Raw genomic sequence first — 17,614 nt, 5'->3', positions numbered from 1 at the left:
CCACCAGAGTTGTAGGGGAGGGGGGAGGACACATGGGAAAGATAAGGACTTGGGCATAGAAGTTTCATGGAAGCTTCTCCACCCCCCTTTCCTCTTGCAGAAGCGCCTGCTACATTGACCCCCTGAACACCTGGTACGATCTGCGAACGCACCAGGAAGTGTCCAACAGCCGCCTCTTTTCCGAAATCCAGGACACCCTGGGCACCTTTGGTCTGAATGGTCTCGACAGACTTCTCTGCTTCATGATTGTGAAAGAGCTGCAGGTAACCCAAGCTTGGGTGCTCCAGCAGTTGAGCAAAAGCAGACCACTGCCTGGGGAGGTGCAATTCCAGCATCTTGGGGAGAGAACTGCCCTCTGTCCTTTTGGATTTGCCCACTTTTCCCATGCCATGCTAGTTACGCTACCGTCAGCGAAAACAAGAAAATGGCCTTCAGTCACCCTTTGATTGCTTACTATGATGTTGTTAGGTTGTTCATCACCTAGCATAGCAAGAACGCCTTGACAATTCTTACTTAATACTACCATTTCGCAATCCATCGCTTTATAAGCCATAGGTCCATGTTGGCTAATATTGTCTCCCAGCACGTCATATATCTTGGGACAGGGATATTTCCCAGCACTTTCTCAACCTGATTCTTCTAATTCAGTGCTTATAACAAAGGACACTATGTACCGTATTTTTCGCTCTATAGGACACACTTTTTCCCCTCCAAAAATTAAGGGGAAATGTGTGTGCATCCTATAGAGCGAATGCAGGCTACAAAGGCTGTCCCCGAAGCCAGAACAGGGAGACGCAGCGCTCCGTCTCGCTGTTCTAGGTTGAGGTTAGCTGCACAAAGCCTCCGCAGGGCAGTGGGGTGCCTTCACCCCGCTGCCCTGCGGAGGCTACAAAGCCTGTCCCCAAAGCCTCAAGCCTTTGGAGTGCAGCGGGAACTCGCACTGCGCTCCAAAGGCTTCAGGGATCTTTGAGGCTGGCGGTGGGGGAAAGCAGCGCTTTCTGGAAGGCTCCTATAGAAGGGTCCCGTACTCTCAGAGACTTTGCGCCTGCCCATTAGGGGAAATAGGAAGCCTCAAACATATATTTTTTAGATTCCCTTTTTATGTTGAGATCCGTAGAGACACCATTGATCCTTTGCTGAAGAGGCTCGCCGATCTTTCAGACAAGTCTAAACTTAATTCTCTCCTCTTAGGCAAAGATCATAAGACAACCTGGCTGGTAGCCAGATTCTGCGCCCAGATTTGTAGGCACAGATCATCCTCTAGAATAAAATAGCTTAATAGGGAAATGCTGAAGTTGCCCTTTGGGGCGCCTCAGGGTCAATTTTTTATGATAGCCCAAATCTCAGTTGTACGGATGTATGTATATATCTCAATTTTAACTCATGAGCTATTGCTGCAATCTGCTCCGATTGTATATTTTATCTTTTATCTAATGCTGTTTTTATTGTGTTATGTTATGTGAGCTGGTCTTTGACCATCATAAATTATCTGTCTGAATCCCCTTCCAGCTAAGGACCTGGTGCCCAGAGTTGCAATGGTGGGAGAGGACGGATCATGCCCTCAAGCTATAGGCGCTTTCTGGAACATTGGTTTCATTTGCCCATGAAGTAGACCTAGGAGCAGGGACGGCCTTGGGTAATCTTACGTAAAATGAGCAAAGAAAGTGAAATACCTGGGGATTAATTTGACATCTAAGAATGTGAACTTATTTAAAGACAATTATGAGAAATGTTGGACAGAAGTTAAGAAAGATTTAGAAATATGGTCAAATTTGAGACTTTCCTTGTTAGGCCGAATTGCTGTTATTAAGATGAATGTTTTGCCAAGAATGTTGTTTTTGTTTCAAACATTGCAGATTGTGGATAAAATGGATTGTTTCAAGAGGTGGCAGAAAGACATATCTAGATTTGTCTGGCAGGGCAAAAAGCCCAGAATAAAATTTAAGATATTAACTGACGCAAAAGAAAGAGGGGGGTTTGCCCTGCCGGACTTAAAATTGTATTATGAATCAGCGGCTTTTTGCTGGCTGAAAAACTGGCTGCTTCTTGAAAACACAGACATTTTGGATTTGGAAGGGTTCAATAACAGGTTTGGCTGGCATGCATATATATGGTATGACAAGGTTAAAATTCATCAAGGTTTCAAAAACCATATTGTCAGGAAAGCACTATATAATGTTTGGATTCGGTATAAAGATTTGTTGGAAAACAAAACCCCTAGGTGGTTGTCACCAATGGAAGCTAAGGAAGTGAAAAAACTTAATATGGAATCAAAATGGCCAAAATATTGGGAAATTATAGAACAAGAGGAGGGAAAAGTGAAATTGCAGAGCTATGAGAAATTGAAGTCAAAAGTAAGAGATTGGCTTCATTATTACCAAATAAATGAAGTTTTCAAACAGGACAGGAAAATTGGCTTCCAGGTGGAGAGGTCAAAACTAGAAACAGAACTGTTGGAACCCAATACTAAGAATTTGTCAAGAATGTATAACTTGCTGTTGAAATGGAATACACAGGATGAGACGGTTAAATCAGCTATGATTAAATGGGCACAAGACATTGGTCATGACATTATGTTTGCTGACTGGGAACAGTTATGGACCACCGGTATAAAGTTCACGGCATGTAATGCCTTAAGAGAGAACATTATGAAAATGATGTATAGGTGGTACATGACCCCAGTCAAGCTTGCAAAAATTTATCATACGCCCAACAATAAATGCTGGAAATGTAAGGAAACTGAAGGTACTTTCTACCACCTTTGGTGGACGTGCCCAAGGATCAAGGCCTTCTGGGAAATGATCTACAATAAAATTAAGAAGGTACTTAAGTGTACCTTTCATAAGAAACCAGAGGCCTTCCTCCTGGGCATGGTAGGCCAATTGGTGTCAAGGAAAGATAGGACGTTCTTTATGTATGCTACAACAGCAGCAAGAGTTCTTTTAGCAAAGTATTGGAAGACACAAGAACTACCCACGCTGGAAGAATGGCAGACGAAAGTGATTGACTATATGGGACTGGCTGAGATGACTGGCAGAATCCGTGACCAAGGGAAAGAGACGGTGGAAGAAGATTGGAAGAAATTTAAAGTTTATCTTAAGAACTGTTGTAAAATTAATGAGTGCTAAAATGTCATGGGTAATGTAAAACAGAATTGCAGTGATAAATAATTGGGTAAGGAAAAAAAATTAATTAGAAATTGAATTACAAGTATTGAAATTAGGGGTTGCTGGGAAAGTTTATAACAGGGATGCAGAAAAGGGAGGTATGGGGAAGTCGTTGAAATAAGGCTTAAGAAAGAGAGGTTAAGAAATTATATGTGTTTACATGTTTGTTTGTTTATGTGTTATGTTGTTAATTGTTGGTTGTTTTGTGTTTTAATATATGTTGTAAAATCAATAAAAATCTATTAAAAAAAAATCTTACGTAAAATGGCGCCCAAAATTTGGCACCCTCAAAGGGATCTTCTCAGTTATGGATCTTCTCAATTTTGTGCCCCCTCGGCTCAGCACCCTGTGTGAGAGAACCGCCTACAGCGCCCTAAATCCAGCGCTGCTAGGGGAATAGGTCACTATTATCTCCATTTTGCAGAGTGGAGGACTGAGGCTTCAGTTTTCTAGGGCCTCTGCTCTGAGAAACGGAAGGCAGAACTTGTTTGCGTCTTTGCAACTTATTATTACTATTTAAATTTGTGACTGGTGCTGATATGAATTGCTTTCTCATGCACACGCTTGAGTGGCGGACTTGCTCTGAAGGAGATCGCCAGCTGTGGCCTTAAATGTTCTTTTTGTTTTGCTTTAGAATTTCCTCAGCATGTTTCAGAAGACGGTGCTACGTGACAAAGGTGTACACGACGCCTTGAAATCTCTCACAAACGCTGTCAACCCTTTGAAGGGAATTGTGGGTAAGAATCCTTTCCACCAGAGTTCCAGGCTAGAAAACAGATTCTCAAACGATGAATCGCTTGAGAAGTTTTCAGGAGGTATGCAGGTGGGCTGCCGTTCTTCTGCAAGTAGGTGACAAAAATGATCAGGCTCTCACCTTCAGGCTTCTTTGCCCCACAGACCACTGGGAAACTGCTGAGGCTCCTGCTGGTCTGCTAAATATTTTTTCTTCCTGTTGCAGCCATTGCAATGAGCTGCGTTAGATGCCACGTGATTTTCAACCGTATATTTCTTTTTTTGTTTCTTATACATTACATTTTATTGTATACATTTTATTGAATGCTGCGGAGCTCAAACAGCAATAGAATAAAATGCAATACATGCAAAAGGAAAGGGAAAAAGCAACAAAAGTACTGCTAAAAGCCAGTGTGGATATTTAATGCAAACTCCACAGACCTCCTGAATGAAGCTTGCGGGCCACAGTTTAGGAACCACTGCATTAAGGAGTTGGAAGATAAAACTGCAGGGGATGGTATCCTATCTATATACAGTGGTACCTCGGTTTACGAACTTAGTCCATTCCGGAAGTCCGTTCTTAAACCAAAGTGTTCTTAAACCAAGGCGAGCTTTCCTATACAAAATAATGAAAAATGGATTAATCCGTTCCAGACAATGTAAAACAACCCCTAAAACAGCAATTTAACATGGATCTTACTATCTTAACAAGACCATTGATCCGTAAAATGAAAACAATCAATGTTCTGTACTATAAGATAAATAAGACAGTATCGTAAATGATAAAAATTAAAATATGTTTTTTCTTACCTGCACTGATAGTCATAAAACAAAAAACAAGCCCTCCTGATGTTTTTGAAACTACAGTTCCCATCATCCCTGACCACTGGTCCTGTTAGCTAGGGATGATGGGAGTTGTAGTCCCAAAACATCTGGAGGGCCGAGTTTGCCTATGCCTGGCTTAAAATAAAATGGGGAGGGGATGCAAAAGAGCCGTGCAAGGGCAGAAGCGGGAGGGAAAAGGCTTAATTACTATGCGGGGGGCTCAAATTTGCTGCGCAACAGTGAAAACAGAAGCACGTTCGGCTTCCGGGGCAAAGTTTGAAAACCGGAACACCTACTTCCGGGTTTGCAGCGTTCAGGTTCCGAGTTGTTCGTGAACCAGGTTGTTCGTAAACCGAGGTACCACTGTATGTATTTATCTTGCTATTAATCACCTTTTGACATGATGGGAGATGCACAAAGGGGCAGAGGAGTAAGCGTCACAGTTTTCCAGGCTACAGATACCGTGGTCCGTGTGATTCCACGTAGGAAGGGAGGAAACACAATTTGCAATGCCAACCCTTGAGGTGGATTCTGAGCAGCATGGAACCTGTAAAAAGGTAAAGGGTCCCCTGACCATTAGGTCCAGTCGTGGCCGACTCTGGGGTTGCGGCGCTCATCTCGCTTTATTGGCCGAGGGAGCTGGCGTACAGCTTCCGGGTCATGTGGCCAGCATGACTAAGCCGCTTCTGGCGAACCAGAGCAGCGCACGGAAACACTGTTTACCTTCCCGCCAGGGCAGTACCTATTTATCTACTTGCACTTTGATGTGCTTTCAAACTGCTAGGTTGGTAGGAGCAGGCACTGAGCAACGGGAGCTCACCCCGTCGCGGGGATTTGAACCGCCAACCTTCTGATCAGCAAGTTTTAGGCTCTGTGGTTTAACCCACAGCGCCACCCGCGTCCCTATGGAACCTGTACGCAGCCTAATAAAAACACGGAGGACTCCAATGATAGGACTTTGTGTTTTTCCCCCTCCCTGTTTTGCAGCCAATTGTGTCAAGGTGTATTCCACAGCAGTCACCAAAACGCAGAGGATATGGCCTGCCTATCTTGATGCAATTATGAAGGTACTTTTGTAATAATGTTCATTACACGTGGGGTAAGGCCACAATGTTCTCCCTATCTGACCGCTCTACTTATTCTCCCAGCATTTTGCCAGCCGTCGCCCAAGCTCTTCAAAGTCTTCCCCACCCCCGCCTTCTCCTAATCTAAAGGATTATTTCTAATTGCATGGGTTGGTTGGTTGGTTTGTTTGTTGCAAAAACTTAAGCAGCCGTGAATGTCTCTAGCTACAGGGCCCTTGGTTGTTGTGCTTGGGTCCTGTCTGCAGACTGTCTGCACCTGGTTGGCCTCTGTGCAAGCAGGATGCTGTGTTAGATGAGCCTTTGGCCTCACCCAGCAGCCCTGCTCTTGTTTGGCTGCGATGCTGTTGCAGAAGACCAAAATGGCGCTTGCTGGAAAGGCTGCAAGGAGAGAGGCTCATATAACACCGGTCCTGAGAGAGCTGCATTGGCTCCCGGTATGTTTCCTAGTGTTGGTGCTGACCTTTAAAGCCCTAAATGGCCTCGGCCCTGGATACCTAAAGGAGTAAGTAAATATAGAGTAAGCCATCTGTGTCAGCAATGAAAGCATTGCGTTGACTGGGTTTAAACTATTTTGATATTATTTTTGATCAATCCACACCTCTGCATCCCTGTTCCATTTCTCTTGCCTAACAAGTCACGTACACAGCCAGGTGCCAGGTGCTGCATCATGCATCCTGGGCTGTGAAAGATAATGGGCAGCTTCTTTGAAGTAGCCTTTCCAATGTGTTAATCTCAGGATGTCAGTCTTAGGGCCTGGAAATAGTTTCACAGGAAGGTGATAAAGATGCCTATCTCCATGCCATCCTTCTTATGTATATTGCTTGTTTATGATCTCCGGGGTTGCTGGACGCACTCCTTTGTAGTTCTGTTTTGTTTACCCCAGAAATATGCGTGCTTAATTAGTTTTGGTAGTTTAACTTTGTCCCCACATGGGGTTTGTTGAAATGCTCAGAAGAAATCTGATTGGTTCTTACGAACACTCTGTAAAAGTTCTTTTGTGAATAAAACGACCTGGGCTGAGGGGACAGACACAGATTATTATACGCACCCTTCCCAGAGTCTTGCTGGTTCAAGCCTCTGTGTATTCTTATTAATCAGAGTTCAATCCTTCCTTTACTTTGAGAACGCCTCACCATCATTCAACCCAGACACTGAGGTCCAGCTCCAAGGGCCTTCTGGCGGTTCCCTCACTGTGAGAAGTGAGGTTACAGGGAACCAGGCAGAGGGCCTTCTTGGTAGTGGCACCCGCCCTGTGGAACGCCCTCCCACCAGATGTCAAAGAGAAAAACAACTACGAGACGTTTAGAAGACATCTGAAGGCAGCCCTGTTTAGGGCGGCTTTTAATGTTTAATACTGTACTGTGTTTTTAATATTCGGTTGGGAGCTGCCCAGAGTGGCTGGGGAAACCCAGCCAGATGGGCGGGGTATAAATAATAAATTATTATATTATTATTATTATCTTCATGCATGGTGGAGTTGCACGTAGCTATGCTCCTTTTGGGAAAACATGTTCCACATTACTTCCAAAATTACGCAGCTGTCTCTTCCACCCAATTCAGCTCTTGTTATCATTAGATTCAAATCTAAACAATAACCTTAAATGCAGAGACTTGGCGTTTTTTCTGTTATCAGCAGCCTGATTAGCAATAGCCCGATACTGGAAACAGTCTGTATAAATCCCCACTGGAATCTGGCCAGGTAATATTTGGAATGTGGCTGTCGGAATGCCTTACTCACCATAAAGGGTAATTAATGGTACTTCAAAGGCTTGGCTTCAAATCTTTACAATTGAGAAACAAGATATTTTTATTCCACCCATGACACAAGAATCTGTGGAGAGGGTATTTGAATTGACGGTGCATAAATAAATGTATTGCTTCTGTACTGTGTACTGCGTAAGAAACTTAATAAGAATGGTACTGCTGGACAAGTTACTGTAGTTTGATGTTGTTCTTGTATGAGGCGTTCTCAGAGTAAAGGAAGGATTGAACTCTGATTAATAAGAATACACCCAGAAGCTTGAACCAGCAAGACTCTGGGAAGAGTGCATATAATAATCTGTCTCTCCACCCCTGGCCCAGGTCGTTTTATTCACAAAAGAACTTTTTACCGACTGTTTGTAAGAACCGATCAAATTTCTTCTGAGCATTTCAACAAACCCCACGTGGGGACAAAGTTAAACTACCAGAACTAATTAAGCACACATATTTCTGGGGTAAACAAAGAACAGAACTACAAAGGAGTGCGTCTGGCAACCCCGGAGGTGATTGCCAGAACAGGCAATAAACAGGCAATATACCGTATTTTTTGCTCTATAAGACTCACTTTTTCCCTCCTAAAAAGTAAGGGGAAATGTGTGTGCGTCTTATGGAGCGAATGCAGGCTGCACAGCTATCCCAGAAGCCAGAACAGCAAGAGGGATTGCTGCTTTCACTGCGCAGCGATCCCTCTTGCTGTTCTGGCTTCTGAGATTCAGAATATATTTTTTCTTGTTTTCCTCCTCCAAATACTTGGTGCGTCTTGTGGTCTGGTGCGTCTTAAAGAGCGAAAAATATGGTACATGATAAGGATGGCCAGGAAGGCAGCAATCATTATCACCTTCAGGATCTGTTTCCTGGCCCTAAGATTAACATCCTAAGATTAACATATCAGAAAAGCTACATCAAAGAAGCTTGCCCACTATCTTTGATGGCCCAGGATGCATGCCTGGCGAAGCAAACTGGCAACTGGGCTGTGTACGTGACTTGTCAAGCAAGAGAAATGGACAGTAGAGGAAATGGCCAGAGATGCAGAGGGTTGTGGGATTTGATCAGAAATGATTGTCAATGTATCAAACCCAGTCAACACAATGCATTCATCGTGGACACAATGGCTTGATGCATATTTTATAATTCCTCATAGTAATCCCACCTGACCCCACACTCTGGATATTTGCACTCCTACACTTGAATTTACATGAAAACTGCTTTATTCGTGGGGCATAGGAATTCGTCCATTGTTTTTTCCCCCCAAAATATAGTCCGGCCCCCTGCTGAAAAAATTTGCTGACCCCTGATAACCTCACCCCTTTTAACTGGTGCTTGGTAAACCCTACTTTGGAAATACAAGGGGTTTGCTGCAATGAAGTTTGTTTTTCACTTCTTCCTTGTGATGAGCTCCTTTAGTTCTTTCTTTCTTTCTTTCTTTCTTTCTTTCTTTCTTTCTTTCTTTCTTTCCCTCCTTCCCCAGGTTGGCCAGATGCAGATTCTGAGACGGCAGATCGCCAACGAACTTAACTATTCCTGCAGATTTGACTCCAAGCATTTAGCAGCTGCATTGGAGAACCTTAATGAGTAAGAATCAAAGCTCCTTGAGGATCACTGGCTAGTGTCGCCAGGATGATAATGGCCAGTTCCATTTTACAAGCAAAAATGGTTGCATTCAGAATGTGCTGCATTTTGGGATGGAACAAGGGCTGCGGGGGGGAGGGCGGGGACCAGGTCACAGTTTCATAGGAGACCCAAAACCCATTGAAGTTTTCTTTGCATCCCACATCCTGTGAATCGGGGAAAGGGTGTCAGCCCAAGATATTCTGGGTGAGATGCAATCCCCACCCAATTTTTGTAGCCAGAACCTTTTGCAAGGTCTGTATTCAGTATCATTGACTATCTTACTTGTTTTGAAGATTTATACTCCACCTTTCAATCCAACGGCATCTCAAGACAGCTTACAGTGAGGGGAGGATGGAATAAGGCTAATATTAAAAACAAGAGTTTTTAAAGTGCTAGTTCTAGCTGGGTGGGGTGGGGGAAAGGCTAATTTGAGGCAGCAAAATATCTTGGGTTGCTCACTCTTTCCCCATATAAAATTTGGTTAAAATCCGTTGAAGAACAAAAAAAATACCGTATTTTTCGCTCTATAGGGCGCACTTTTCCCCCTCCAAAAATTAAGGGGAAATGTGTGTACGTCCTATGGAGCAAATGCAGGCTCCTTGGCTTCAGCCATAGCAACGCGAAGCCTCCAAAGCGCAGAGGGAGCGCTCCCTCCGCGCTCCGGAGGCTACGCGTTGCTTTTGCTGTAGCCTGGAGAGTGAGAGGGGTCGGTGCGCACCAACCCCTCTCGCTCTCCAGGCTTCAGGGATAGCCGCCTTCAGCGAAGTGGGAGGAGAAATGGAAGGGGCTCCGCTTCTCCTGCCGCTTCGCTGAAGGGGCGCTGAGCAGAGAGGGGGAGAATTTTTTTCCCTTGATCTCCCCCTCTAAAACAAGGTGCGTCCTATGGTCGGGTGAATCCTATAGAGGGAAAAATACGGTACTCTAAACCGTAAGGCTGAGGATTGTGGGAAAGGCGTCCCTATTGAACATTCTGATTCAGAGGTTCCCATTTTTAATTGCAAACCGGAGAAAAAGTCTTTTTCACAAACATGGTTAGAAATGACCAAAATAGAAGACCTCACCTGTTTATGGAAAGTAATTTGAGGTTTCACGTATTTGGCATAGCTGCTTCTCTGCCTATTCTTGGGTGGGTGGGTGTTCAAAATAGCAATTGTGTTGTTAGTGAAACCCTCCCCTTGGCTGGCTCTTGTTTCCCTGCTGCCTTGCTGCCCCCACCCAAGCTGGTGAGACTTTAGGAGGCTTCGTTTGCACATTTTCAAGCGGTGAGGACTAGAAACTTGAGTTTTTAGGATGGCGGGTACTACGCTTGTGGGTGCTGTGATCTCGCCTCCACAGCTCGCCTTTGTGAGTGACAGTTATTGAGAACGGCTCTCTCTTCCTGTTGCCCTTCTAGAGCAATCCTGGCTGACATAGAGGCCCATTACCAGGATCCTTCATTGCCTTACCCTAAAGAAGACAACACTCTTCTGTATGAGATCACAGCCTACCTGGAGGCAGCCGGAATTCACACCCCGCTAAACAAGGTGATGTGGTTTTCCTTTCATGAGAGAATCATTCCCTCTCACGTCCAGCGTTCAGAGTGTGGGTCTCATTGTTTATGTAGTCTAAATGGAACATTTTTTTAACAAATAAATGATCATCTTTATTCATTTAAATTACACACAAAGAATTTACAATCTCATACTACAAAAAAAAAAATTAAAGAAAAAACAATTAAGAAAGAAGAAAATACAGAAAAAAGAAAGAAGAAAAAACAGATTTATGTGCATAAAAAAATACTTATTCTTCCTAATTAATACTTAAATAAACACTTAAATAAAAAAGACTTCTGACAAAACGAGTCTTCCGATCATTGTACTGTATATACTGTCGTCGGTTTTTTTGCACAGTTTTATATTCTTTAATATTGTTCCCGTCTACTCCACAAACGGTATTTGTTGTGTTTACAAGTATCACTCATGTTCTGCTAATATGGTGTGGTTGGTACAATATGATCTTATATAATCCTTAAATATTCTCCATTCTCCAAATATTTTCTGGTATAGTACTCCTCTAACTCTTCCCGTCAGTTTTCTAGTTGTAAATATTCTAACATGAGTATGGAACTTAACATGAAATGGAACTTAACATGCCTGGCATTTAGAATGTGAGTGTTGTTAACTGTTAGTTGTAGTGCGTTAAAAATAATAATAATATTTTTGAACTTTGTGAGTTTATGGCCGCATACGCACCATGCAGTTAGAGCACTGTGATACCGCTTCAAAGAGTCGTGGCTTCTATAAACTGTAGGGTCGGTAATACAAAAATCCTAATTAAATAGATAATATTAATGTCTTCCCCTTCCTCCCATCTTTTTTTAATTTCCTTTCTAGATCTACATAACTACAAAACGATTGCCGTATTTTCCCATCGTGAACTTTCTATTTCTGATTTCCCAGTTGCCGAAACTTCAGTACAGTAAAAACTTAGGTATAGTATAACTCTTTTTTTCCTCTGCTCACCCCCTTGTTTGTTCATGAGCTAGGACTGTAAGCGTGGACAACTCACAAAGAACTTTCATTTTAACTTCGGCAAGTTTGCAAGTATAACGGTATTCCCTTGTTGTTCATTATGTCCACCTGTAAATAAACCTGCTTGCTTTGAGCTGCGTGATTTTCTTCTTAGGGCACCATTGGAAAGGTTGCGAGGGCCTCTGAACGATTGTTTCGCAGCTTTAATCGATCCGGATTTTTAAAAGATACACTTACTGATTTATTTTAGGGCACCTTTATTTTAAAAAGGAAGGGGGAAAACCCAGGAAGCTGCCTCTTATCGAGTCAGGCTATTGGAGCATCTAGATCTGTTTTGCGTACACTTTTTGACAGAGGCTTTCAGGAAGAAATCTTTCTCTCTCTCTCTCTCTCTCTCTCTCACACACACACACACACACACACACACACTCAAAGATAATAATGATTTGCTTTGTGTATCCCACACATCTGACTGGGTTGCTCAAGCCATTCTGCATGGCTCCCAACAGAATATATAAAAACGCAATGGAACATTGCATATTGAAAACTTCCCTATACAGTCATACCTCGGGTTGAAGTTGCTTCAGGTTGAGCGTTTTCAGGTTGCGCTCCGTGGTGACCCGGAAGTAACGGAATGTGTTACTTCTGGGTTTTGCCGCTCACGCATATGCAGACGGTCAAAATGATGTCATGTGCAGAAGCAGCGAATTGCGACCCGCGCATGCGCAGACACGGGTTGCGTTCGCTTCAGGAGGTGAATAAGCGTCCCTTATTTGGCGGGAAAGTCCCTTATTCCAGCGCCGTGTCCCGCTGCTGTCCCTTATTGATGATGTCCCTTAAATTTCCGAGGTTTCAAAGGAAGCAGCTCCTCTCCCTTCCTCCCTGCCGGCCAGGGAGGAGGGAGGCTCCAGCTGTGTTGCTTGGCTGCGTTGCTCACCCAATAAGGAGTCTAAGAACGACTGGGGGGTGGAGCTTGCATGCCTTGTGCCGATCAAATCGGCTGCGTTGCCTTTGCTCAGTGCTTCCCAGTGGAGAAGTGACGGTGGTTTTCCTTGCTGCATCCCCTTTGCTGGGTTGCTGCGCTGTGGGAACCACCGCTTGAGGCTTTGTTTGACTGCTGGCTGGGCTTTCTGCCTTTGGCTCGGAGGGGCTCAGAAGTTGAACCTCCCTGTGCTCTGAAAATCCCTTATTTTGGCTGCTGATCCCTTATTTTCGAGGCTGCTGGTCCCTTATTTTCAAATCTGTAAGTTGACAGCTATGGTTTTTTTGGGGGGGTGCACTGCAAGAAGTGATCCTCTTTCGGATCTCTTCTTAAAAATTCTCTTGCCTGCCATCAAATCTTAATTGGGCTGTTTTGCTCTATAGCTGCCATCAGACCCAGCCGTCAGGGCAGTTGTGGTCTCTACTGGGCAGTTCACTGATGGTGGGGAAAGCAACAGAAGGCACTTTGCTATGGCTGGTTGCACCTGCCAGTAGCTTACCACTATCTGCCCTGCTAGATAGTTTTCCTTTTCAAGATGACCAGAGGATGCAAATGGTTCCATGTAGGTGCCATCTTTAAATCACTTCACACGACGGCCGTCTTCAAGTAACAAGCCATTTGTTTTGGCCCAGCTGATAGTGGGATTTCCTCCGTGTTGGTTTTGATGGCAAGGAAACAAATACCTCCTCCCCCCTGAACCGCAAGGGGTGAGCCCCCACAGAGAGAAGAATTCGGAGCGGCCTCCACAGGGTGGCTGTTTTTTGGGTGCACCGTCCCTAAGAAATGTCTCCTCTTTCTCTGTTTTCCTTCAGGGATGGTGTGCAGGAAGCCGGCAGATCCCATTGACTGGCCACCTCTGGTGCTGGGCTTGCTCACTCTGCTGAAGCAGTTTCACTCGCGATACACCGAGCAGTTTCTGGCCCTGATTGGCCAGTTTGTTCGGTCAATGATGGAGCAGTGCACAAGGTACTCCTGCTGCTTAGCTAGGGCCAACCAATGTGGTTCTCTCCCAGCATTTGGGCTACAACTCCCATCATCCCTGACCCTTAGCCATGCTTGGCTGGGGTAGATGGGAATTGTAGACAAAGACAGCTGGAAGACACCAACCACGATGGCTGTCCTGTATCATTTCTATAAGTTGCCTTACAGTGGTACCTCGGGTTACATACGCTTCAGCTTACAGGCGCTTCAGGTTACAGACTCCGCTAACCCAGAAATATTACCTCGGGTTAAGAACTTTGCTTCAGGATGAGAACAGAAATTGTGCTCCAGCAGCAGCGGGAGGCCCCATTAGCTGAAGTGGTGCTTCAGGTTAAGAACAGTTTCAGGTTAAGAATGGACCTCCAGAACAAATTAAATACTTAACCCGAGGTACCACTGTATTTCATTAGCCCTGACTGTTGTGTAGGATAAAGGCTGAGGAGGATAGGCTTTAAAGTGTTTAAGCAGAACAGCGCAGAGGAGGGCAACCAAGATGATCAAGGGTCTGGAAACCAAGCCTGATGAGGAACAGTTGAAGGAACTGGGTATATTTAGCCTGGGAAAGAGGAGACTCGGAGGAGATATGATGCCGTTGTTGTTTAGTCGTGTCCGACTCTTCGTGACCCCATGGACCAGAGCACTCCAGGCATTCCTGTCTTCCACTGCCTCCCGCAGTTTGGTCAAACTCATGCTGGTAGCTTTGAGAACACTGTCCAACCAAGGGTGGAGGAGCCCAGTTTGGAGCAACGCCATTGTTAAGGCTTGTTGTCTTCTTTTGTCCCTAGCTATTAGGATTGAATAAAGCTCATTAAAAAGGACTCTACCTTTTTTTGCTTGGCTCTTGCTGCAACGGGGGGAAGAATAGCTTTCCGGAAGCCTTGACAGAGCCTTGACAGCATGGTTGCTGGGTATTTCTGATGGAGACAGCCCTGTCGCTCTCAGGACCTGCTTATGGTTTTCCCTGTAGACCATCTGGCTGGCCAACGTGAGAACAGGACCCTGGACTAGGTGGGCCACTGACCTGATTCAGCAGGGCTGTTCTTACGCTTTTGGGCTTCCTGTTGACCACCGTAGGGAAACAGCATGTTGGACCTGATAGGCATTTGGGCTACACAGCAAGCCTATGCTTCAGTTTGTTTTAGGTTTTGTAAAACAACAGGACTTTTCCCACCTGGCCTGGGAGGGAGGAGGAAGGAAGGAAGGAGTTTGGATTTGATATCCCGCTTTATCACTACCCGAAAGAGTCTCAAAGCGGCTAACATTCTCCTTTCCCTTCCTCCCCCACAACAAACACTTTGTGAGGTGAGTGGGGCTGAGAGACTTCAGAGAAGTGTGACTGGCCCAAGGTCACCCAGCAGCTGCATGTGGAGGAGCGGGGAAGCGAACCCAGTTCACCAGATTACAAGTCCACCGCTCTTAACCACTACACCACGCTGGCTGGGGCCTGATTGACTCCAGCTACAAAAGCTGAGGCTTCTGAACAGACTCTTGAACTGGGATACTCTTTGGAGAATTTTTTTTTGGGGGGGTGGAGGTTATTACTGTTATCGCTATTCATTTTTTGCATCTTTATTTTTAGATCTGTCTTAACGATTTATGGGGAAACGGCTCGATATTTTTGTGTACCTTTTGGTGTGTTTCGTTTTGTTTTTCACAACTACTTTTGTTCTGTTTGGGATTGTGTAAATCTCTTGCTGTAGTGAGCTGCCTCAAGCGTGGTTTGAACTACGGAAAGGCAGCATACAAATAAAATGAGGATAGCTATGCCCTGCCCACAACAGTGTGACCACCTAATGATACTCCCTGTTGCTCCTGAACGATCCATCAAGGTTTTGGTTTTGTGTCTTGTCCACAGCCAGAAGGTCCCAGAAATGCCGGCCGATGTTGTAGGTGCCCTGCTCTTCTTGGAAGATTATGTTCGTTATACAAAGTTGCCACGAAGGGTGAGTAAATAAAAGGTTTCAGTTTTCAGTTTGGAGACTGAAAGCACACAGAAAGCCCTGGAATAATTCTTTGCTGCACATCCAGACTTTTGGGTTGCGTTTGTGCTTTGGATCAGACCTTGGTGCAAGTTGGACTTTTAAGACATGGGTCACAGAGAACGTGTTTTGCATTAGTACATTGTACTTCATTGCTTTGGCTAGTGGTTGATGCAAATAAAGATCCTTCGGATCTGATCTGTTTTGTGTGTAGACATTCCCAGAAGCTTGATGGCATCTCCAGCTGCGGGTGGGAAAAATCGGGTAGAAGGGCAGGAGATCAGGGATTGAGAATCTTTGGACCTCCAGATGTTGCTGGACTACAGCTCCCATCATCCCTGACCGTTGGTCATGGGGACTAGGGCAGATGGGAGTTCAGAGCCCCAACAGCACACATCCAGTAACCTGAAATCTGTGTGGAATTGTCCACTGAGAACTGAGTAGGCCTTAACCAGTTGAGAAGTAACCTCTTGACAGCGGGGTAGCCCTTTATCAGCCAGGTAGAACGTATGAACTGGGTGACCCCAAGACATTTTGCCGCCTGAGGTAAAGGGCGAGATGGCATCCTCCCCCTCCATTCCTGTGCAACAGCTGACTGGAAGGGCAGCTGAATCAAAGTTCACAGAACACCTAAAGGCCGCAGGCCAGTTTAGAAGATGCAAAGGCATCAGGAAGGTCTTCTTTCACATTCAGTAAAAGGAAAAGCAAATTGGACATCCGTGTCTATAACAACAACAACAACAACAACAACAACAATTTATTATTTATACCCTGCCCATCTGGCTGGGTTTCCCCACCTACTCTGTGCGGCTTCCAACAAAGATTAAAAATACATTAAAAATGAATCTTCTTGCATCCAAATGGTGTCGTTACCTGCATTCTTGAAGAATGATTTGGAACACATAATATGCCTTGCCTTGCTGTCTTTGAAATTATTCTAATTTTCTAATGCATCCCTAGCCCTTGTCCTATTTGTTTTGCGGAAGTTGTTTCCTGCAGAGTTTTTTAACCAGTCTTGGGTTCTTCTCTTCCTCCAGGTGGTTGAAGCTCACGTGCCTAGTTTCATTTTTGATGAGTTTCGAACAGTTATGTGAACGCCAGAGGAGAACCAACAGCCCTGCTCTGGGATTTGCTAAACAAGAACGCAAGAGGAGATGGGAGGACGAGGAGGAAAATAGCGCATCGCTTTAGAAGCGGCTTCAATTTTTGACTTTTGCAGAAGCATACTTATGCCTACATTGATCTAACATAATAAACTGATACTAAACCAACTTTCCCCAGTCTGGTGCCCTCCTGTTGTTTTGGAATGCCGGCTCCCAAGGGCTGATGGGAGTTGTAGTCTGAAGTAGCTGGTGGACGGCAGGCTGCACTAAACCTTTTAAGCAACCCGGTTTAAAAATCACGACATCCCGCTCAGCTGATGATTGCATATGTGTATTTTGTACTTTTAACCTGCAATGTTGTACACTATTCCTTTATGTACAAAAATCATTCGGTTTATGTTCTTAGCAATTTGTGGACATAGAATGACTTTTTTGTATAGTGATTAAAATAATGATACTGAAATAAGGAGCTCTGGAATATTTGCATAATCCAAAATGGTTTCCTTAACTTGGCGTTATCGTTTCGGCAGATTAAACACACGCACAAAACCAGTTGTGGGGCACACAACTGCTTTGATTGTCCTTGAACCTTCCTGCCACACCAGTGTGACGCAGCACACCTTTTGAGAACCACAGGGTTCTTGTGGCCAGCACTAGGAACTCTTGACAGCTGAGACCCTGGCTAAACCAAGGTTAGATGCATTTCAGTTTACCGTATTTTTCGCTCCATAAGACCCACCTGACCATAAGACGCACCTAGTTTTTAAAGGAGGAAAGCAAGAAGAAAAATATTCTGAACGAAACAGTGGGTGTATGATTTTTGTGGTTCATGCTATGACCACAGACATGATATGTGATTTGACGGTCAGTTTGGGGTA

At 44.5% G+C, this 17,614-nt stretch overlaps 1 protein-coding gene across 2 annotated transcripts in view; it reads left to right on the top strand.

Annotated features, from left to right (window-relative positions):
- WASHC5 (WASH complex subunit 5) overlaps positions 1-17,202 on the top strand; it is a 46,098-nt gene extending 28,896 nt beyond the window's left edge. For both annotated transcript variants that reach the window (XM_083621871.1, XM_083621870.1), the window contains exons 21-29: positions 101-263; positions 3,802-3,904; positions 5,712-5,791; positions 9,039-9,142; positions 10,575-10,704; positions 11,554-11,650; positions 13,486-13,639; positions 15,510-15,597; positions 16,671-17,202. In XM_083621871.1, coding sequence (XP_083477997.1) covers positions 101-263; positions 3,802-3,904; positions 5,712-5,791; positions 9,039-9,142; positions 10,575-10,704; positions 11,554-11,650; positions 13,486-13,639; positions 15,510-15,597; positions 16,671-16,727 — 976 coding nt within the window. In that variant the 3' untranslated portion in view covers positions 16,728-17,202. The remainder of the gene's footprint in view (positions 1-100; positions 264-3,801; positions 3,905-5,711; positions 5,792-9,038; positions 9,143-10,574; positions 10,705-11,553; positions 11,651-13,485; positions 13,640-15,509; positions 15,598-16,670) is intronic.
- Positions 17,203-17,614: the final 412 nt, after the last annotated feature.

The sequence above is a fragment of the Podarcis filfolensis genome, assembly GCF_964270895.1.
Source record: "Podarcis filfolensis genome assembly, chromosome: 7".
Classification (NCBI taxonomy): Eukaryota; Metazoa; Chordata; class Lepidosauria; order Squamata; family Lacertidae; genus Podarcis; species Podarcis filfolensis.
Note: the sequence above shows the minus strand (reverse complement) of the source record. Positions and strands in the feature narration are given on the sequence as shown.